Below are 22,578 nucleotides of genomic sequence, written 5' to 3'. Positions count from 1 at the left end.
GGTGTTCTACGTTGTACACGGAGGATATTTTTGCAGAATTCTGCGTGCAGTCTCAATTTGGTGTTTGTCCCATTTTGTGAAGTCTTGGTTGGTGAGCGGACCCCAGACCTCACAACCATAAAGGGCAATGGGCTCTGACTGATTCAAGTATTTTTTTTAGCCAAATCCTAATTGGTATGTTGAAATTTATGTTCCTTTTGATGGCATAGTGTCTCTCTCTCTCTGTGTGTGTTTTTGAAGTATCCATTGTTTCGCATTCTCACCATGGCGTGGCAAAGGACCTCTTCAACACCCTTTAGTGTTAATGAGGGCTCTCTTATACACACACACACTCTCACTCTCACACAGTTGAGAGCTGCATCAATTCCCTCCTCCTCTACCCCTTTCCCCACTCATTACTGTGGCAGGTTTGGGTTTGTAGGTCAGGTAATAACACCGGTGTGTTCTCTGTGGACACAACTCTTTCTGGTTCAGTGGAGAGGTGGAGACTTTGCTATGGGCTGTGGCGGTAGAGTTAAGGTGCATGATGCTCAACACCACCCGGAAACTACACAATGGGGTCAGCTGACTCCTATATCAAAATCACAGGAGGGAACTGTTGAAATGGCACTGAAATATGTTCCAGTGTTGAATGGTGCAATTCAAGCCAGCCATGTGACCTGAACATTCAATCAGATGTGGATGTTTGTTTTCCACCTAAATGGAAATGTGCAGTTACATAACAACCACCCTTGTCTTGACCCTGTGACCTCCTCGCCCCAAAGGTCATACAGCAGCTCTACACTGATTTACAGCCTACCCATTGGTCCATTATAAGGATTATTCTCTGGAGACCAGACTCACTGGACTAATGGGTGTTTACAACTGTCAGGATGTGTTGTCGGTCAGGATAGTATCAGGAATGTTATCCGTTAGGTGGGTCAGTTTTACTGTTTCAGATAAGAACCTGGACATTTGACTGTGTCGTCAACCCCTCCCTTGGACTGCTTGAATTGGCAGAAAGTCATGATGTAAGAGGTTTTATTACTAAAAGGATGGAATTCAGCCTGTAGGAATAGAGGAGCGACGGAGGTGTAGTTTCTATGGCGTACACATCACCAAACACAGACACAACCTATTCCCCCTCAGGAGACTGAAAAGATTTGGCATGGGTCCTCAGATCCTCAAAAAGTTCTACAGCTGCACCATTGAGAGCATCCTGACGGGTTCCATCACTGCCTGGTATGGCAACTGCTCGGCCTCCGATTGCAAGGCACTACAGAGGGTAGTGTGTACGGCCCAGTGCATCACTGGTGCCAAGCTTCCTGCCATCCAGGACCTCTATACCAGTTGGCGTCAGAGGAAGGCCACTAAAAATTATCAAAGACTCCAGCCACCCTAGTCATAGACTGTTCTCTGCTACCACACGGCAAGCGGTACCGGAGCGCCAAGTCTAGGTCCAAGAGGCTTCTAAACAGCTTCTACCCCCAAGCCATAAGACTCCTATATACAGGTACCCACTGTATATAGCCTCCACATTGACTCTGTACTGGTACCCACTGTATATAGCCTCCACATTGACTCTGTACTGGTACCCACTGTATATAGCCTCCACATTGACTCTGTACTGGTACCCACTGTATATACCCTCCACATTGAATCTGTACCAGTACCCACTGTATATAGCCTCCACATTGACTCTGTACCAGTACCCCCTGTATATAGCCTCCACATTGACTCTGTACTGGTACCCCCTGTATATAGCCTCCACATTGACTCTGTACCGGTACCCACTGTATATAGCCTCCACATTGACTGTACCGGTACCCCCTGTATATAGCCTCCACATTGACTCTGTACTGGTACCCACTGTATATAGCCTCCACATTGACTCTGTACTGGTACCCACTGTATATACCCTCCACATTGACTCTGTACCAGTACCCACTGTATATAGCCTCCACATTGACTCTGTACCAGTACCCCCTGTATATAGCCTCCACATTGACTCTGTACTGGTACCCCCTGTATATAGCCTCCACATTGACTCTGTACTGGTACCCACTGTATATAGCCTCCACATTGACTCTGTACTGGTACCCCCTGTATATAGCCTCCACATTGACTCTGTACTGGTACCCCCTGTATATAGCCTCCACATTGACTCTGTACCGGTACCCACTGTATATAGCCTCCACATTGACTCTGTACTGGTACCCCCTGTATATAGCCTCCACATTGACTATGCACCGGTACCCCTTGTATAAAGTCATGCTATTGTTATTTTACTGCTGCTCTTAATTATTTGTTACTTTTATTTCTTATTTTTGTAGATATTTTTCTTAACTGCGTTGTTGGTTAAGGGCTTGTAAGTAATCATTTCACTAAGTCTTCACTTGTTGTATTCTGCGCATGTGACAAATACAATTAGATTTTATATGTCTCACTTGGTGCTCTCTGACTTCATTCAATTTTGACCTCCTTTTGAAGTTGAACACAATGTAATAACCATGGTGGTTTGTCTGTAAGGGGCTTGGGATAGGGACATCAAATACACTTCTAATGTATTGAACCCACAACAGCAACATTTAACTAAATGTAGTTTGTCTCTGGACACTGCAGTAGCAGCTGGCCTGATTACAGTGGGATATTAACTGTGGATGCTGCATCTTTCCGACTGGGGATAGAGTGTCTCTGTAAAGCTTGGCCTTCTAGTGTTCTGCCTCCTTCTGCCCATCCTGTGCTGTTTTAACTCCTAGGGCCATGGGACAGAGACCCCCCCCCCCACACACACACACTGTGCAGTCCCCTATACAGATGGATGGTAAATGCATCCTGTATGAATTCCCTTTTTCTCCCCTCTGTGCTATTTTTAGCTGCCTGCTGATTTAAATTGGAGTCTGCTGAGGAAATCAAATCAGGCTCCATCTGTTGTCGTTGGGGAACTAGGGAAAGAGCAGCAAGATGGATAGATAGTCTCTGGTCTTGTCTGTCCAGTCTCCCTGTTGGTTTGTATTGGGTAGCCCTCTCTGTCAGCTCAGTTAGCAGTCTACACTGTGGGCCTGTGTTGGTACAGTGTTATAAAGGCTCTTATCTGTGTTGTTTTAGTAGCTCTCGCCAGTCACAAATGACCTTTATTATCTGTGGTTGCCAGAAAACACAGACGTCAGCGCCTCGCCTCGCGTACCCCAGGCAGTCAGTCCATTCTGTTTTCTTTTTCCATTTCCCATCTTTCTTTCTCTTGTTCTCTAACTCTTTGTTTGCTCGTCCTCCCCTCCCTGGTTGACTTTTGAACGGAAATGAGCACAGCTTTAAGCTGTCTATAGAAATGAGCCTAGAGTAGACAATTCCAGCCTGACTTGCCAGATTTATAACTTTTCCTGTCTCTAATCAATTTGACTCTAGTAACATGCTCATATGCTACAGTATTTAACTCCTCTCTCTGACTCCTCTCTCTTTCTCCCGCCCACCCCCCCTCCTCCCAGGATGACAACTGGGGTGAGACCACCACGGCCGTCACGGGGACGTCGGAACACAGCCTGTCCCAGGAGGACATTGTCCGGATCACCAAGGACCTGGAGGACAGCGTGGGCCTGGACTGCCGGCGCTACTTCAGCCTGACCCTGGCTGTGGTTCTGGGCCTGCTGGTCTTCCTCACTCCCCTGGCTTTCCTGGCTCTCCCCACCTCCTCTGGCCTGACAAGCTCCTGGTGTGCGGCACGGCCTGCGAGGGCCTCTTTATTTCCGTGGCGTTTAAGCTGTTGATACTGCTGTTGGCCGTGTGGGCGCTGTTCTTCCGGGCTCCGCGTGCCGGCCTGCCCCGGGTGTTTGTGTTCAGAGCTCTGCTGGCCGTGCTGGTGCTGCTGTTCGTCGTGTCCTACTGGCTGTTCTATGGCGTAAGGATACTGGACTCCCAGGTACAGCAGAGAGAGAAAGAGAGACTCAGTGTTTGTAATGAGTCTAATTACTGGCCACCACATCTGCCTCTTCAAGTATTCAGTTTGTTTGGCATTGCTTTCATCTGTGTAGATCTCTTGTCATGAATGTGTGTGTACCACAGGAGGTTGGTGGCACCTTAATTGGGGAGGACGGGCTCGTGGTAATGATTGGAGCGGAATAAGTGGAATGTTATGTAACACATGGTTTCTATGTGTCTGCTATTCCATTCGCTCTGTTCCAGCCATTATTATGAGCTGTGCTCCCCTCTGCAGCCTCCACTGGTGTGTTCCTACAGTCGTGGCCAAAAGTTTTGAGAATGACACACACTAATTTTCACAAAGTTTGCTGCCTCAGTGTCTTTAGATATTTTTGTCAGATGTTACTATGGAATACTGAAGTATAATTACAAGCATTTGATAAGGGTCAAAGGCTTTTATTGACAATTACAATTAGTTGATGCAAAGAGTCAATATTTGCAGTGTTGACCCTTCTTTTTCAAGACCTCTGCAATCCGCCCTGGCATGTTGTCAATTAACTTCTGGGCCACATCCTGACTGATGGCAGCCCATTCTTGCATAATCAATGCTTGAAGTTTGTCAGAATTTGTGAGTTTTTTTTTGTCCACTCGCCTCTTGAGAATTGACCACAAGTTCTTAATGGGATTAAGGTCTGGGGAGTTTCCTGGCCATAGACCCAAAATATCAATGTTTTGTTCCCCGAGCCACTTAGTTATCACTTTTGCCTTATGGCAAGGTGCTCCATCATGCTGGAAAAGGCATTGTTCATCACCAAACTGTTCCTGGATGGTTGGGAGAAGTTGCTCCCGGAGGATGTGTTCTTAGGCAAAATTGTGAGTGAGCTCACTTCCTTGGCTGAGAAGCAACCCCACACATGAATGGTCTCAGGATGCTTTACTGTTGGCATGACACAGGACTGATGGTAGCGCTCACCTTGTCTTCTCCGGACAAGCTTTTTTCCGGATGCACCAAACAATCGGAAAGGGGATTCATCAGAGAAAATGACTTGACCCCAGGCCGGCAGGCCAATCCCTGTACCTTTTGCAGAATATCAGTCTGTCCCTGATGTTTTTCCTGGAGAGAAGTGGCTTCTTTGCTGCCCTTCTTGACACCAAGCCATCCTCAAAGTCTTCGCCTCACTGTGCGTGCAGATGCACTCAAACCTGCCTGCTGCCATTCATGAGCAAGCCCTGTACTGGTGGTGCCCCGATCCCGCAGCTGAATCAACTTTAGGAGGCGGTCCTGGAGCTTGCTGGACTTTCTTGGGTGCCCTGAAGCCTTCTTCACAACAATTGAACTGCTCTCCTTGAAGTTCTTGATGATCCGATAATGGTTGATTTAGGTGCAATCTTACTGGCAGCAATATCCTTGCCTGTGAAGCCCTTTTTGTGCAAAGCAATGATGACGGCACGTGTTTCCTTGCAGGTAACCATATTTGACAGAGGAAGAACAATGATACCAAGCACCACCCTCCTTTTGAAGCTTCCAGTCTGTTATTCGAACTCAATCAGCATGACAGAGTGATCTCCAGCCTTGTCCTCGTCAACACTCACACCTGTGTAAACGAGAGAATCACTGACATGTCAGCTGGTCCTTTTGTGGCAGGGCTGAAATGCAGTGGAAATGTTTTTGGGGGATTCAGTTCATTTGCATGCCAAGGAGGGACTTTGTTATGAAGAGTGATCAGATGAATTGCATTCTGGAGTATATGCAAATTGCCATCATACAAACTGAGGCAGCAGACTTTGTGAAAATTAATATTTGTGTCATTCTCAAAACCTTTGGCCACGACTGTTAGTGTATTGACACTAACAGCTGCTGGTTTGTCTGGTTGTTCCCAGGATGAGAACTACCAGGGCATCGTGCAGTACGCTGTATCTCTAGTGGACGCTCTGCTCTTCATCCACTACCTGGCCATCGTACTGCTGGAGCTCAGGCAGCTGCAGCCCGCCTTCTCTGTCTGCGTCACGCGCTCCACCGATGGAGAGACACGCCACTACAACTTGGGCCAGCTCAGGTGAGATGCGGAGGGAGAGGGCGGGTGAGCGAGAGGGGGCAGGGGAAGGGAGACTGATGGGGGGCGGGGGAATAATTCCTTGAAAGTAAGACGGGACAACTCATTGGGTAGAGCAGGATGAGAAGGAGAGAGCAGAGAAAAGAAAGTAAGAGGTGTGTGTGTGTGTGATGACTAATAGAAGTAATAAGCCAGAGAGAACAGCTCAGACTAGAAGAACCTGGTCTGTAATGACTGTCCTTTTGATGTGCCGTCTGACTGTACCAGGAAGAGGTTTTACCTCATGACGAGTGACTGTCAAAATCCTCTCTCGCATATCCCCTTTTGTGAGGGCCTCAAACATAACATATGTTGGTATGATGCCGGGGCCCTCTGTTTCACCTTTGTCTACCTAAGTACAGTGGCAGATGATGGACATGTAAAGTGCTTTAGCCTCTGCTTCACTAGTGTTGTTAGAGGCTGCCCTGGGGCTGTTGTCGCTCATAAAGCGCCTTGCTATTTTCCTCAGCTGGCCAACGCATCATCACTCTCTCTGTTGTCTGTATGCACTTGTAAACAAACAGCTAATTAGTGCTCCCTACAGGCCACACTGAGCATCTGGTCAGAGAAGATTCATACCAAACACACTCATAATACACACACACAGAGATTCTCAGGTTCCAGTGGAGACTGGGTGTGTTTCCAGCCATTTTCCCATGCCTGTCCTCCTCCATTCCCAGGCAACTGGTGAGGACATTCCTCTGTGTCTGGCAGGCAGGCTGTCTGGCAAGTGTCTAATGAACCTGTCCAGGAGGCTTGTTCTCCTGTCTGACTCTGACCTGGCTGTTCTTTGATGCCAATCTCAGGGCAGAAGAATCCTGAGAAATGCTCAAGATCCTAACACCAACATTACCAGAGATTCACCTCTGCAAAAATCTTGCTATTCTCCTCATTAATTGTCCCCCATCTCCAGTGTGGTCTACCATAAGAAGTTGCTACTTATGGTAGAGAAGAGCCACAGGCAACCGAGGCACAGTCAGGCTCATATCTAGGCCAGTGTTTGGGCTTTATTGGTTTGTCTCCTCTCTCTGCTGTAGTTTAATAATTGATCAAAGTACCGAGCACCGGAGACCCTGACTGCTCAAAGTGCTGCCTTAGTCACAATGGGAGTATATAGTGTAGTTAACTTTAGGAAGTTGGTTTGGTGGTTTGTACTTGTTTTGTTCTAATGCACAACTGCGCGTGTCTGACGAAACGTCTTCATACAGTATGTATAAATGAATCATAGCTTTAAGTGGATTTAAAACAAAGTTGTTTTAGTGTGCCTTTGTTTTGGCGATGTCAGAATGTCTGTCTGTGTGCCATACCAGCGGTCTGTCTGTCTGTGTGTCTCTGTCTGTCTGTGTAACATGCCAGCGGTGTGTCTCTGTCTGTCTGTGTAACATGCCAGCGGTGTGTCTCTGTCTGTCTGTGTAACATGCCAGCGGTGTGTCTCTGTCTGTCTGTGTAACATGCCAGCGGTGTGTCTCTGTCTGTCTGTGTGCCATGCCAGCGGTGTGTCTCTGTCTGTCTGTGTGCCATGCCAGCGGTGTGTCTCTGTCTGTCTGTGTAACATAGCAGCAATATGGTTATACATCCATGTATTTGACATCGTAGTTGTGGGTTTGTGAACCCACCTGCCTCCTCCATATGTTCACATCCACTAACACCCTTCGTCCTGCCGTGGTCGTTTTCTCTGTATCAGTCTTATGGGATATCCAGCACCACTGAGATGAATCCCAGGATTTAATCCCTCTATAGGGGACACACAGCTGCTGCTAGTCTACACAATACTCCCTGCAGTGGTAAAGCTGCTTTATATTATATATATATATATATATATATATATATATATATATATATACTGCTCAAAAAAATAAAGGGAACACTTAAACAACACAATGTAACTCCAAGTCAATCACACTTCTGTGAAATCAAACTGTCCACTTAGGAAGCAACACTGATTGACAATAAATTTCACATGCTGTTGTGCAAATGGAATAGACAACAGGTGGAAATTATAGGCAATTAGCAAGACACCCCCAATAAAGGAGTGGTTCTGCAGGTGGGGACCACAGACAACTTCTCAGTTCCTATGCTTCCTGGCTGATGTTTTGGTCACTTTTGAATGCTGGCGGTGCTTTCACTCTAGTGGTAGCATGAGACAGAGTCTACAACCCACACAAGTGGCTCAGGTAGTGCAGCTCATCCAGGATGGCACATCAATGAGAGCTGTGGCAAGAAGGTTTGCTGTGTCTGTCAGCGTAGTGGCAAGAAGGTTTGCTGTGTCCGTCAGCGTAGTGTCCACAGCATGGAGGCGCTACCAGGAGACAGGCCAGTACATCAGGAGACGTGGAGGAGGCCGTAGGAGGGCAACAACCCAGCAGCAGGACCGCTACCTCCACCTTTGTGCAAGAACTGAAAACTGCTGTTCACAAATGCTCTCCATCCAACCTCACTGAGCTCGAGCTGTTTTGCAAGGAGGAATGGGAAAAAATTTCAGTCTCTCGATGTGCAAAACTGATAGAGACATACCCCAAGCGACTTACAGCTGTAATTGCAGCAAAAGGTGGCGCTACAAAGTATTAACTTAAGGGGCTGAATAATTTTGCACGCCCAACTTTTCAGTTTTTGATTTGTTAAAAAAGTTAGAAATATCCAATAAATGTCGTCCACTTCATGATTGTGTCCCAATTGTTGTTGATTCTTCACAAAAAAAATAGTTTTATATCTTTATGTTTGAAGCCTGAAATGTGGCAAAAGGTCGCAAAGTTCAAGGGGGCCGAATAGTTTCGCAAGGCACTGTATAATTGTGCCTTCAGAAAGTGTTCACATGCCTTTACTTTTCCACTTTTTTTTGTTACAATTGGGATTTAATTGTCTTATTTAATTTTTTAATCTTTACAAAATACAAAGTGTCAAAGTGGAAGAAAAAGTATATATATATTTTTTAAGATGAATTAAAAATAAAACCCTGTCTTGATTACATAGATATTCACCCCCTGAGCCAATACCTTTTGGCAGCGATTACAGCTGTGAGTCTTTCTGGGTAAGTCTCTAAGAGCTTTCCACACCTGGATTGTACAATATTTACCCATTTTTATTATTTTTGAAATCCTTCAAGCTCTGTCAAGTTGGTTAATGATCATTGCTAAACAGCCATTTTCAAGTCTCGCCTCGTAGTTTTTCAAGTAGATTTAAGTCAAAACTGTAACAAAGCCACTCAGGAACATTCAATGCAACTCAAGTGTATATTTGGCCTTGAGATTTAGGTTATTGTCTTGCTGAAAGTGAATTTGTCTCCCAGTGTCTGTTGGAAAGCAGACTGAAACAGGTTTTCCTCTAGGATTTTGTCTTGTGTTTAGCTCTATTCCATTTATTGTTAACCAGAAAAACCCTCCCTAGTCCTTGCTGATGACATGCATATCCATAACATGATGCAGCCATCACCATGCTTGAAAATATGAAGTGGTAATCAGTGAGTGATGTTTTCAGTTGGATTTTCCCCAAACAAAACGCTTTGTATTCAGGACAAAATTACTTTAGTTCCTTATTGGAAATCGGATGCATGTTTGGGAATATTTTTTATTCTGTACAGACTTCCTTCTTTTCACTCTGTCAATTAGATTAGTATTGTGGAGTAACTACAATGTTGTTGATCCATCCTCAGTTTTCTCCTATCACAGATATTAAACTCTGTAACTGTTTTAAAATCACTATTGGCCTCATGGTGAAATCCCTGAGCAGTTTCCTTCCTCTACGGCAACTGAGTTAGGATGGACGCCTGTATCATTGCGATGACAGGGTGTATTGACACACCATCCAAAGTGTAATTTAATAACTTCACCATGCTCAAAGAGATGTTTTTGTATTGTAGGGACCTTACAGATAATTGTATGCGTGGTACAGATATGGAGTAATCATAAAAAAATTGACATTGTGGGGTATTATGTGTAGATCAGTGGCACACAATCTAAATAGTATCCATTTTAAATTCAGGCTGTGACACAACTAAGTGGAAAAAGTCAAGACTTCTGCATACTTTCTGAGGGCACTGTGTGTGTGTGTGTATGTATGTGTGTATGCATGTATGTATGTGTGTGTGTGTGTATGTGTGTGTGTGTGTGTGTGTGTGTGTGTGTGTGTGTGTGTGTGTGTGTAATATATATGTATGTATGTATATACTGCACTGGAATGAGGGAGAGGACATGTCCATAATGTCCTGTCACTTAGCCTGACATTTCCCCTGCGTCAGCACTGGGTGTGTAAAGTTGCATACCTCTCTCACCTCCCCCCCAATGTCACTGCTGTTAGGACGTCCCATGACAGTTTCTATCTCCTCGCTCTCCCTCTCTCTCTCCCCTACTCACTCTTACATGTGGAACGGTACACAGCAGTAAACCTTTCTCAATGTGTAGTATCAATAGGGGAATAAAGAGAATGGGTTAGAAGAGAAGACTGTCTGTCTACAGAGGGGGACAGTAGCCTCAGTGTGCTGCCTGGCCGCCCCAGGGGGAAATAGGAAGCACATGCTTCCAGGCCAGCACGTGGTACTTCCTCACTGACTCGTTCTGCAACAGTGAAGTTAGCGCCCTCGCTCGTCTTAACAAATGACATGAGTCCCTGGTAGAGGAAGGGAGGGGCAGGGAGGAAGATGTAAAAGGAGAGAGCCCTTTCAATTCAATAGAATTGAAAGAGCGACAGGATTCAGTGTCAAATAGGAGGGCAGGGGAGGAGAGAGGGAGGGGAGACTCCCCCATTCCTGACATATGGGCCGTTTTTTTCTGGGAACTGTAGACTAGTCAGTTGAGCCGTGAGGAATGACCCTGTGCTTCTGTAGGCCTGTGAAAAGCTGCTTGCATCTGCTGCTGCTCTGATAGTGGGCCCAATGCAGTTACAACGCAGAGGAACTGGGCTCTGACTGTGTCTCAGCAGCGTACTAACAGGGCTAGATTGGATCAGTAGGCTACAATGAGCTACAGCAGAAAATGATCCCTGGCATTTCTAGATCAAAACCATAACGGTCGACCTGTATAAAGGCACGTAAACAAAATGGATACACATGCTTAATGAATTGGTATTGTGTATCTGGCTAATCAGCACTGGTACATTGATCACTTGACTACATGTCTGTGTAGACAATGACTTAGAGATGTGTTCAGGCCATACTCGGTTGCTACATAATGGATTGCTAAAGCACAAGAACAGAACACGTATGTAAAGTCTCAACTGGTGAAATATTGCCGTCTTTGAGAGGCAAGACATGGCATGTTGTGCCGGGACATGGCGTCCATGCTGCAGCAGCAATAGGAAGTAGTCTGTGTCTCTCTAAACTCAGCCTCTCTCTCCCAGCAGTGCTGTGAGGTTCTGTTCTGGTTTTATTTGACAGAGCCTAGACAGCAGGGATATGTCCCTGTGTTCAGGGGGGGGGGGGGGGTTTAATGATAACATGATGGCTCAAAGTAACACAGTCACACTCACATTCCTGGCGCTAGTGACTCCACTCCTCTCTCAATCTTCCTCTTTCTCTCCATCTCTCTTTCTATCCCTTTATCTCTGTGTCTGTGTGTCTCTCGGTCTCTGTCTCTCTGTCTCTCTCTCTCTCTCTCTGTGTGTCTCTCTCTCTATCTGTGTCTCTCTCTCTGTGTCTCGATCGATTTAAAAAATAAATACAAAATCTGGGTTTATTTATCTAAGACATGCATTATTCACTTTGTTTTTTAAATGTTTAAATTGTGGATTTTATTAGCTTAATATTTTTTTTTATCCTCAATGTCCAGGTTCCAAGTAAATCTCATTCTCCTTATTCTTTCTCTCTGTGTGTGCCTGCGTGTTTGTGTGTGCCTGTGTGTGTGTGCTCAGTATTCAGCGGGCAGCATTGGCCATAATAGAGAACTACTACAGGGACTTCTCTGTCCACAACCCGGCCCTGCTCACTGCCTCGAAGTCCCGGGCCGCCAAGCACCTGGCCGGCCTTAAGGTTTATAATGTGGATGGTGAGTTCCCGGCATCCCCCGCCACTGGTGAGTGCATGGAGACTCCTTGGGTTTATCTATCCATTTCTTCTATATCTGTTTCTCTTATCTGTCCTTTGGGCTTGATGTTTGACTCTCTCCTCTCCTCGGTTGCTCTCTAACACCCAGAGGTCTTTAAAGCCAAACTGAAAGCTTACCTTTTGGACAGTAAGTTCAGTAGTTGTCTCTCACTAAAACCCTGCATCTCTGAACACTGGACTCACTGACTAACCCGCCTCTCTCTCACTGGAGCTGCACACCAAATCAATCCCCTTGCTCTCCACTGTAGTCAGCATGCCTCATTGGTTTAGAGACACAGCTGTGAAATGATTAAACTTGTTTGTGTAGGCCACACCCAAAACATGTGATGTCACTATCGATGTTGACCTAGTGACTATTTATCACTGCTTCTATTTATTAGTGTGTTATACATTTTCACTTTTAGCTGAACACTTGCTTTGACTGTTTCTGATATGGAATAATAATTTTGTTAAATTTGTAAAATCAGCTCTGGGCAAGAGCGAAATCTAATAGGATATCTGGAGAGCGGGAAACTAAATAAATGCATTTGTTTGAACATGTTTTGAAGTGAAGAGGCATCAGACCTGCTTGTGACTACTCATGAAGCAATCTCCTTCTCTGTGTTCCCCATAAGTGTACCCTCCCCCTCTCTCGCTCTGGCTCTTGCCCTCTTCCTCCCTCTATTCTTTCTCTGCCTCCCTCCTCCCTCCAGTAGAGCTCAGAGATGAGACAGCCAGCAGTGTTAAATCAATAGCTATACTGCCCACTCTGTCGCTCTCCTCTTCTCCTCATTGAGGAGCTGGTCTCTGGGGAGTGTCATCACAGTAACTGCAGCAGGGACAGTGATTTGGGGTAGTCTAGGAGAGAGACTGTCCTCCCTCCATTATCCATGACCAAGGTCCATCACCTAACCACTAAGCATGGTAGAGGCTGTTAGAACACACACTTCAGATGAGGCAGCAGGAGACATGGCTTTGCTGAAATGAATCATGATAGTCGTAGACAGGCACCCTTAATTCCAAATGTTTAGCTTTTCAGTGATATAATTTATACTGAAATGCCCATTTACAGCCCCACAGGGCTCTCTTTTACATCAAGTAAGCGGTGTTCTTTTGATCACCAGATAATTATTCTTTGTGGTATTAACCCCCAACATTACTACTTCAAAAGAAAACAAATCTCTTTTGGGTTGGTGAGTTGACGGGTTCATGACATGACTGGCAGTGCAAACATGGCTGCCGTTTCTCAGACTGGAGAAATAGGGCCTGGATATATAATACAGTTCTCCAGTCCTGAATCGCCAGCCTACCCTACATTAATACTGCAGCAGCTCCCTCTCTTAGCCTCTATTAACATGAGCCGTCGCTCTCTTGCATATTAACACTCTCATAATGACATGCGACTGACATTCAACTTTTGAAGTTGGCCGGTGAAGTTTATTAAGACGGACACTCGGCTCCGCTCAACGACACAGAGAGGCGGAGTAGCTAAGAACCCGGAATAACAGAATGTTACAGTGGATGCGTGGGTGTGGTGGTTTGAACTTGGAATATGCTTTTTCAACTATCGTTCTTTTTTTTTGATTACTGTGTTCCGTCCTTTACGATTTTAGGGTTTACTACTATTCAAAGACAGTGTTTGTTCAGTTGTCACGCAGTTTAAGTGTCTATATGTCTGTGTTACGTTGAGTATAGGGCATGTTTTTTTTTACTGTGGAGATATCTTGACACTCTGACTTTGCAAGATTCTGTATCAATAGAAGTAATGAACACCTGTATTAAGCTAACATCCCTCTGTTGTCTGCCTCCCTAGGCCCTGAGAACAACGCAGCAACCGGATTGGCCCACTCCCAGTCTCGGGCTATGATTGCCGCTGCTGCCCGCCGCCGAGACACCAGTCACAACGAGCTGTACTACGAGGAGGCGGAGCACGAGAGACGCGTCCGTAAACGCAAGGCCCGGTGAGAGGCCGGTTTGTTTGTTTTTTGGCTGTTTGGTAAATGAATGGAAGGACATATGGGGATTGTTTTTCTACATATTTGTGGTAAAGGAGCCGTTTGGACTTACCAACCAAACGGATAATAAAGTATGTCCCCCTCTTTTTTGGTTTGATATTAGATCACATTTACATTTGAATCGCTAAACAGACGCTCTTATCCAGAGCAACTAATAATTAGTGCATTAATCTTAAGATAGCTAGGTGAGACACAGTTGTAGTAAGAAAGTTTTCCCAAAATAAAGTACAGTACCAGTCAAAAGTTTGGACACACCTACTAATTCAAGGGTTTTTCTTTATTTGTACTATTTTCTACATTGTAGAATAATAGTGAAGACATCAAAACTATGAAATAACACACATGGAATCATGTATTAACTTCTTGCGTCGAGCAATCCCGTATCCGGGAGCGTAATCATAGCCTCAAGCTCATTGCCATAACGCAACGTTAACTATTCATGAAAATCGCAAATGAAATGAAATAAATATATTGAAACACAAGCTTAGCCTTTTGTTAACAACACTGTCATCTCAGATTTTCAAAATATGCTTTTCAACCAAAGCTACACAAGCATTTGTGTAAGAGTATTGATAGCCTAGCATAGCATTAAGCCTAGCATTCAGCAGGCAACATTTTCACAAAAACAAGAAAAGCATTCAAATAAAATCATTTACCTTTGAAGAACTTTGGATGTTTTCAATGAGGAGACTCTGTTAGATAGCAAATGTTCATTTTTTCCCAAAAATATTATTTGTGTAGGAGAAATCGCTCCGTTTTGTTCATCAAGTTTGGTTAAGAAAAAAACCCAAAAATTCAATCATTACAACGCCAAACGTTTTTCCAAATTAACTCCATAATATCGACAGAAACATGGCAAACGTTGTTTAGAATCAACCCTCAAGGTGTTTTTCACATATCTATTCAATGATAAATCATTCGTGGCAGTTGGGTTTCTCCTCGGAAGCAAATGGAAAAATACACGCAGCTGGAGATTACGCAATAATTGCGACGGACGACACCAAGCGAGCACCTGGTAGATGTAGTGTAAAATGGTCAATCTTTTAATGATATGCCTACAAATACGTCACAATGCTGCAGACACCTTGGGGAAACGACAGAAAGCGTAAGCTCATTCCTGGCCCATTCACAGCCATATAAGGAGACATTGGAACACAGCGCCTTCAAAATCTGGGGCACTTCCTGTTTGAAATTTCATCTTGGTTTCGCCTGTAGCATCAGCTCTGGCACTCACAGACAATATCTTTGCAGTTTTGGAAACGTCAGTGTTTTCATTCCAAAGCTGTCAATTATATGCATAGTCGAGCATCTTTTCGTGACAAAATATCTTGTTTAAAACGGGAACGTTTTTTTATCCAAAAATTAAGAGCACCCCCTATATCCAAGAAGTTAAGCAAATCAAAATATATTTTAGATTCTTCAAAGTAGCAACCTATGCCTTGACAGCTTTGCATTCTCTCAACCAGCTTTACCTGGAATGCTTTTCAAACAGACTTGAAGAAGTTCCCACATATGCTGAACACGTGTTTGCTGATCTTCTTTCACTCTGCAGTCCATCTCATCTCAAACCATCTCAATTGGTTTGAGGTCAAGTGATTGTGGAGGCCAGGTCATCTGATGCAGCACTACATCACTCTCCTTGGTCAAATGGCACTTACACAGCCTGGAGGTGTGTTGGGTCATTGTCCTGTTGAAAAACAAATGACAGTCCCCTTCAGCGCTAACCAGATGGGATGGCATATCGCTGCAGAATGCTGTGGTAGCCATGCTGGTTAAGTGTGCCTTGACTTCTAAATAAATCACAGATATCCACTGGTCTAATGTCCATTGCTCATGTTTCTTGGCCCAAGCAAGTCTCCTCTTCTTATTGGTGTCCTTTAGTAGTGGTTTCTTTGTAGAAATTAGACCATGAAGGCCTGATTCACGCAGTCTCCTCTGAACAGTTGGTGTTGAGATGTGTCTGTTATTTAAACACTGTGAAGCATTTATTTGGGCTGCAATTTCTGAGGCTGGTAATGAACGTATCCTCTGCAGCAGAGGTAAATCTGGGTCCTCATGAGAGCCAGTTTCATCATAGCGCTTGATGGTTTTTGCGACTCCACTTGAAGAAATTTTAAAAGTTCTTGACATTTTCCGGATTGACTGACCTTCATGTCTTAGTAATGATGGACTATTGTTTCTCTTTGCTTATTTGAGCTGTTCTTGACATAATATGGACATGGTCTTTTACCACATAGGGCTAGCTTCTGTATACCACCCCTACCTTGTCACGACACAACTGATTGGATCAAACACATTAAGAAGGAAAGAAATTCCAACAATTAACTTAACAAGGCACACCTGTTAATTGAAATGCTTTCTAGGTGACTACCTCATGAAGCTGGTTGAATGAATGCCAAGTGTGCAAAGCTGTCATCAAGGCAAAGGGTGGCAACTTAGAAGAATCTGAAATATAAAATATATTTTGATTTGTTTAACACGTTTTTGGTTACTACATGTTTCCATATGTTTTATTTCATAGTTTTGATGTCTTCTATTATTGTACAATGTAGAAAATAGTAAAAATAAAGAAAACCCCTTCAATTAGTAGGTGTCCAAACTTTTGACTGGTACTGTAGTTAAAAGCTAATTCAAGACAAGTGCAGGTCATTGTTTTAGTTCTATATATTTTTGTAGTTACTCCTATGCCATGTAAAGCCTTTTTAGATGTTTCCAAAGCCCCTGTAGTAAAAGTATACACTCCATCATTGTGCGCTGAACAACCACATTGTGCGCTGAACAACCACATTTCATGTGCCCTCCTAGACTGGTGGTGGCGGTAGAGGAGGCCTTCACACACATCAAGCGCATGCAGGAGGAGGAGCAGAAGAAAGCCCCCGGGGACGTGATGGACCCGCGCGAGGCTGCCCAGGCCATCTTCCCCTCCATGGCCCGCTCTCTGCAGAAGTACCTCCGCACCACCAGGCAGCAGCACTGCCACAGCATGGAAAGCATCCAGCAGCACCTGGCCTTCTGCATCACCAACAACATGACGCCCAAGGTGACCAAGTGTTCTCATCAGTGGAGGCTGGTGGGAGGAGAAATCGGAGGACAAGCGGATTGTAATGGCTGGAATGGAATAGTTTGGGATTTTATTCCATTCCAGCCATTACGATGAGCCCGTCCAAAATCATCCCCCACTGGTTTTGACCAACTCCTTTGAGTGGCACCTTACTTGTATAGTAGTAACAAATAATTATGTTATTGGGAAAGTGCTAACTCCTCTCCTCATAGGCCTTCCTGGAGAGTTACCTGACCCCCGGGCCCACCTTGCAGTATGGCCGCGAGCGCTGGCTGGCCCGGCAGTGGACTCTGGTCAGCGAGGTGTCGGTCACCAGCGGCCTCAAGGAGGGCGCCATCTTCCTCCTCAAGTGCATAGACTTCAACCTGGTGGTGACGGCCAAAAGGATCCCCTACATCCAGCTTTCAGAGGAGTTCATCGACCCCAAGTCGCACAAGTTCGTCCTGCGGCTACAGTCAGAGACCTCTGTGTAGAACTGGACAACTGTTTTTACCACCACACACCTTTTTTAGTTTTGTTTTCAAAATGTTTTTATTTTGGGTTTGCAGTTTTATTTTATTTTTGGATTTTTATATTATATATGAATACATATGTTACACATGTTGGAATATATTATCCTTTTTATCTATGGTTTACCTGGTTTATGAGTTAATATAAAAAAATGTTTTTAAAAATGTACACCGGTGATGAATTTGACTTGTCTTGCATGCACACACAGAAGATTGAACTGGACTCTGTGGAGATGGAACTGTAGATGAACAATGTGTGCACACAACTGCATATGTGTCAATGTCTATGAACACAATCAGTTGTTCCACCTCTGAAAGACTGATGCAGAGCTCAAGACAAGGAATTGTTTTAATTCCATGACTCCAGACAGAAAGTGGAGACCGAAGGAGGGGGACGGCCATTTTGACATCTCACCAAAGAGTCAAATGACACTACTGTTGCCATGGACATTCCTTCATTCCCCCTCAGCCAAACCACTACAGATGGTGAACTGCCACTATTTAACTTCTGGACAAAATGTTTATTTTAACACAACTGTCTCAGGCCTGTCTGCTGTTCTGAAACTATAGCTACTTAATTTTCTTTTTTAATGTTACATGCACATGTTCTCTACATCTGTATATTGATTATGTATAAACACATTGTGATATAATGGTGTTTTAAGTCTATGCGTACTGGGTCAATCTCCCTCCCATTTCCTTATATCCCGATCTGTGGGTGTACAGAGCAAGACATGCATATCGGTGGCATTCATTGTTATTCTGATATTTTAAAAAACAACCTTGTTTTAGCTGTTATTGGTGATGTATAAATTGGCATTGAATTAGAATTTCTATTTAACGATTACCCCCCCAAGGCTGAAGTCCTTCAATCTCCAGGGGATCTGTTTAGAAAATATATATTTTTAGACCTCAAAGTGTGTACTGTAGTATGGCTTATGCATACAGCAGCACTTTCCCAGGCGCAATGTCGCAATACAACAGCATGTTCTACTGCAGTACATCTCGTCCACAAGCCAGCTCTCTCTGTAACCAGTTTATTCTGTACTATAAAGGACTATGTTATTTCATAAGTACTACTGTCAACACGGGCTCAGAATGGTCCATCCATATCCCAAATGAACTTATGTAACATTTTCAACATACCATTATACACTCATGGCTGGTTTGTAAAGCAGAGCTCTTCAAACGTATTAGGAATCCCATAGGATCCTGATTGCTGATGTAAGTCAATATTTACAGCTTCTGTAATGGATTTTGGAGATGTGCTGCTGTCTCGTTCCACTCTTACATTTTCCATAGGATGGTCCCACTTCCCAGCGTAGTCATATTTCGATAACGTGTCCATTAAGGACCCTGTATTTGCTGAAACTTAAGTTAGCTCTTTATAAAGCGGCACATTCATTCCCCACATATATCTCTTCTCAGGGTTCAGGCTTTCACTTATATCACGCTTACTTTGCATGATAGAGCACTCCGGGAGAGAAGATACACCGATACAACTAATGTATGACACTAATGTATCACACAGCCTCAATCTGCCTGTGTACCTTGTACACGGTATGCAGAACTCTATTCAGAATCGTGCTTCTACACCTGCATTGCTTGCTGTTTGGGGTTTTAGGCTGGGTTTCTGTACAGCACTTTGAGATATCAGCTGATGTAAGAAAGGCTATATAAATACATTTGATTATTCTGCAGCTATTACCAGTCTAAGCGGTTAATTGAGCTAATTGCCTCTTGAGATGGTGAGTATAGTACTAGGGGGTGAAGAGGAGCCTCCCTTGTAACTCACCCGTCTGGTTCATCTTCTATTACAATGTCATCAAGCATGTTATCATGTTGAGCCGTGAATCTGGGGACCTGGTAGCTTTGAGTCTGTTCCTTATTTAAAAGGATGAACATAAAAATCACACATGACATCAGAATCCTATATTCTCCCCAAGTGAATGTGGGTGGCAGATTGAGATCCATCCAGGATGAGTTGTTTCAGAGGTGATCAGAATCCTATATTCTCCCCAAGTGAATGTGGGTGGCAGATTGAGATCCATCCAGGATGAGTTGTTTCAGAGGTGATCAGCATCCTATATTCTCCCCAAGTGAATGTGGGTAGCAGATTGAGATCCATCCAGGATGAGTTGTTTCAGAGGTGATCAGGATCCTATCTACTTAAGATCTCATAAATCCCCATGTAGAATGGACTTCCGGTTTGTGGAGGTCCTCCACAGTATTACAGCTCTGCATGTCATTCATGAAAACAAAACTGTCTGTGGGCGCCCCCTGGCAGACAAACCAGAAGGTGTCAGACTTTGGTATGGCAAGGGGGTACTGTTGGGTGCTGACACATTCACAAACAAACGCATGGTGCCATGGCAGGTTATACACAAACCATTTTTAACGGTCAGCATGTGGCTCATAAAAGCCACTTGGAAATGCAACTGTCTTTGTTTTCTCAGTCATGAAAATATTTTTTCATACTTATTGCACTTGGAGTCTTTTGTACCCATAATTGATGGACTTTGTCTTTACACTGTATGTATTTATGTAGCTAAGCGTGTGCATATGCCATTCCCTTATCACATGCTCAGCCTTCCCTGTACTGACCGCAGATTGACGTTTATTGGGATTAGTCTTGCCCTGGAGGCAGAACTGAGCGATTTCCGTTAGATGTGCCAGTGGCAAAGTCAAATTGTCTGTATGGCAAAAATTAATCAAAACGAAAAAAATAGCTTTTTGTTCTTAATTTAAGGTTAGTGTTAGCAGTGTGGTTAAGATCATGCCTTTGTGCCTGTGCCAGCTAGTGACCACTCAGTAGAGCTGCCTCCGGTACAGGAGTCATCCCAATAAATGCTAACCTGGGTATTGACCTCTGTCATGGTTTGCTGGCCTGGTCACAGATCTGTTTGTGCTGCGAACCTGGCAGTAACTGATCTGAGACCAGGCTAAAGGTTAGCCAGGTTGCACCCATACTGTAGACCTCTGCTTTTTACTGAACTGACAACGCATTGTAATCAATGTGTTAATTTCACTATACAACAGGCATTTGTGTAAAATAAACATTTGTATGAACATGTATTAACTGGCTCTAAGAAGGACTGTTTTTCAAGCATTCCATTGAAATAATATTTTTTGGGACCACACACTGTGGTCCTAGGGTGGTTATAGGTGCGACAATGAGTGCCGTTGGTACTAAGAAATCTCTTGTATTGACTGTCACCCAGGCTTAGAAAGTGAAATGACCATTACTTGTTGCCTCTTCTGTGAAGGCTCAATAAGGAGCTGTCAGTGTGTATAATTGTCCAGACTGGAGTTCCACTACTTTCTAAATGAATACAGTGCAGCCAGACTACCCACAAGTACCACAGTGTGTTATGACCTATTAACTGTCAAACCCCATTTTAAACATTCTGCTCTGTCATCGCCCATTAACAGTTTGATCCTGCTATATGAGCCAAATGTCACCTTTTTGGGTTATTTTGGGGCTGGCTGGTTGTTGTCATGGTGCCCATAGTAATTGGCTTGCTGTCAGGCTCTCAGTGGGGCGCCACACAGCTTTGTGGGTAAATGAATGTGTGCAGCGGCAATGCACACGACCTCATCCCCCGAAAACTAGCTGCGGGCCCACCTGTCACTACTCATCTATCACCGGTTTAACCCTCGCTTCTCCTTTGCTCTCCAGAAGAGCCACAGAAATACATTGTCAAGAGTGTGGAGAGGAAACGAGAAGCATTTGCATCTAAATAGAATGTTTTTTTTTTCTCATACTTTCCCTCATTTGGTTTTGTAATGACTTGGTGATGTGTGCCGGCCTGGCTGTGTGCAGACCGACTGAAGCAGAGGGGAGAGATCAGTGGTATTTTGTTCTCACAGCCTGCTCTGAGTCGGGCCTTTTGGGTTTTGGGCTCTGCTGAACAAGATCAGTTCTGGGTAGGGCAGATCTTTAGTACTACCCTGTGCTCACTGAGTCTGACGAAGCTCTCCTGACCAAGGAGCTTGACTCTGAAACACATCAGGAATACACACTGAAAGGACCTATGCAGCTGTTTTTATCACAATATCAAATTATTTCTGAGTAACAATTAAGTACCTTACTCTGATTATTTTCAATTAAAATGGTCGAAAATCAACAAAAATAGCAAAGGGCAATTTCTCAAACAAGGATTTACTGTAGCTGGAACTATCTGGGGGTGGTCTGAGAGGGGAGGGGACAACAGAAAATTGGCTGTTATTGGCAGAGGTTTGAAACTCTTTCTTATTGGTCTATTAAATGAGAAGTTTGCTTTTTCACAACAAAATCGATTTTTTTCAATGGAAATTCCATGTAATAGAAGGGTCCAGACACTTTTTTGCGATTTCACTTGTTTTTGAGAAAAGTACACAGTATGGGGGCTCTGAAAAAAACAACATTCAGAACTTTAACTGCAACATTATATTCCGTTTTGTTGCGATTCGAGCGATATCTCTCCTTCCATTCCAGCAGGAGGCTACACAGAGAAAGGAACAGCTGGGTAAGGGAAACGTTGCATAAAATGCATCGCATGGTATATAACGTTGTGGATAATGTTCGGAATGACAATTTAACGTGTACAACATCTAAACACCTGCATCACCATACTGAGAGCGTTTCCGTTTCTAAAATTACATATTTGGGTGTTTTTGGAGCATTTGTTCATGTTTTTTTAGAGGCCCTGTACTGCACAACGATGATGAGGAAGTGAATCGTTGCTTGGGGTAAGTTTTTTTTTTAGTGAAATCACCCAAAACAATCTGAAACATTACAATTACATTGAGATTTGGTTGTAAAAAAAGCCAACTTCTTTAAAACTACATCATTTACTGCATCCCACCAAAACAGGCTGAAATTTCAGGTGGTCTTTTCAAGTAGCGTTTACACTAAAATAGCATCTTTCACAATTTCACAGTATTATTCCAACCTCATGTGGAAATGTATATAAAACACAGGAAATCACATTTTTTTTATTTTACTGGGCCT

At 43.9% G+C, this 22,578-nt stretch overlaps 1 protein-coding gene across 1 annotated transcript in view; it reads left to right on the top strand.

The window, feature by feature from the left end:
• The window catches only part of LOC135542630 (vang-like protein 1), a 51,457-nt gene extending 33,219 nt beyond the window's left edge, over nt 1-18,238 (top strand). The window contains 7 exon segments of the mRNA XM_064969738.1: nt 3,465-3,660; nt 3,663-3,895; nt 5,776-5,951; nt 11,829-11,989; nt 13,814-13,961; nt 16,821-17,055; nt 17,289-18,238. Of these exon segments, the coding sequence (XP_064825810.1) occupies nt 3,465-3,660; nt 3,663-3,895; nt 5,776-5,951; nt 11,829-11,989; nt 13,814-13,961; nt 16,821-17,055; nt 17,289-17,549 (1,410 nt within the window). The 3' untranslated portion in view covers nt 17,550-18,238.
• Nucleotides 18,239-22,578: the final 4,340 nt, after the last annotated feature.

The sequence above is a fragment of the Oncorhynchus masou genome, chromosome 6 (genome assembly GCF_036934945.1).
Source record: "Oncorhynchus masou masou isolate Uvic2021 chromosome 6, UVic_Omas_1.1, whole genome shotgun sequence".
Taxonomy (NCBI): Eukaryota; Metazoa; Chordata; class Actinopteri; order Salmoniformes; family Salmonidae; genus Oncorhynchus; species Oncorhynchus masou.
The sequence above is the reverse complement of the archived record's forward strand: the minus strand, read 5'-3'. Positions and strand labels throughout refer to the sequence as shown.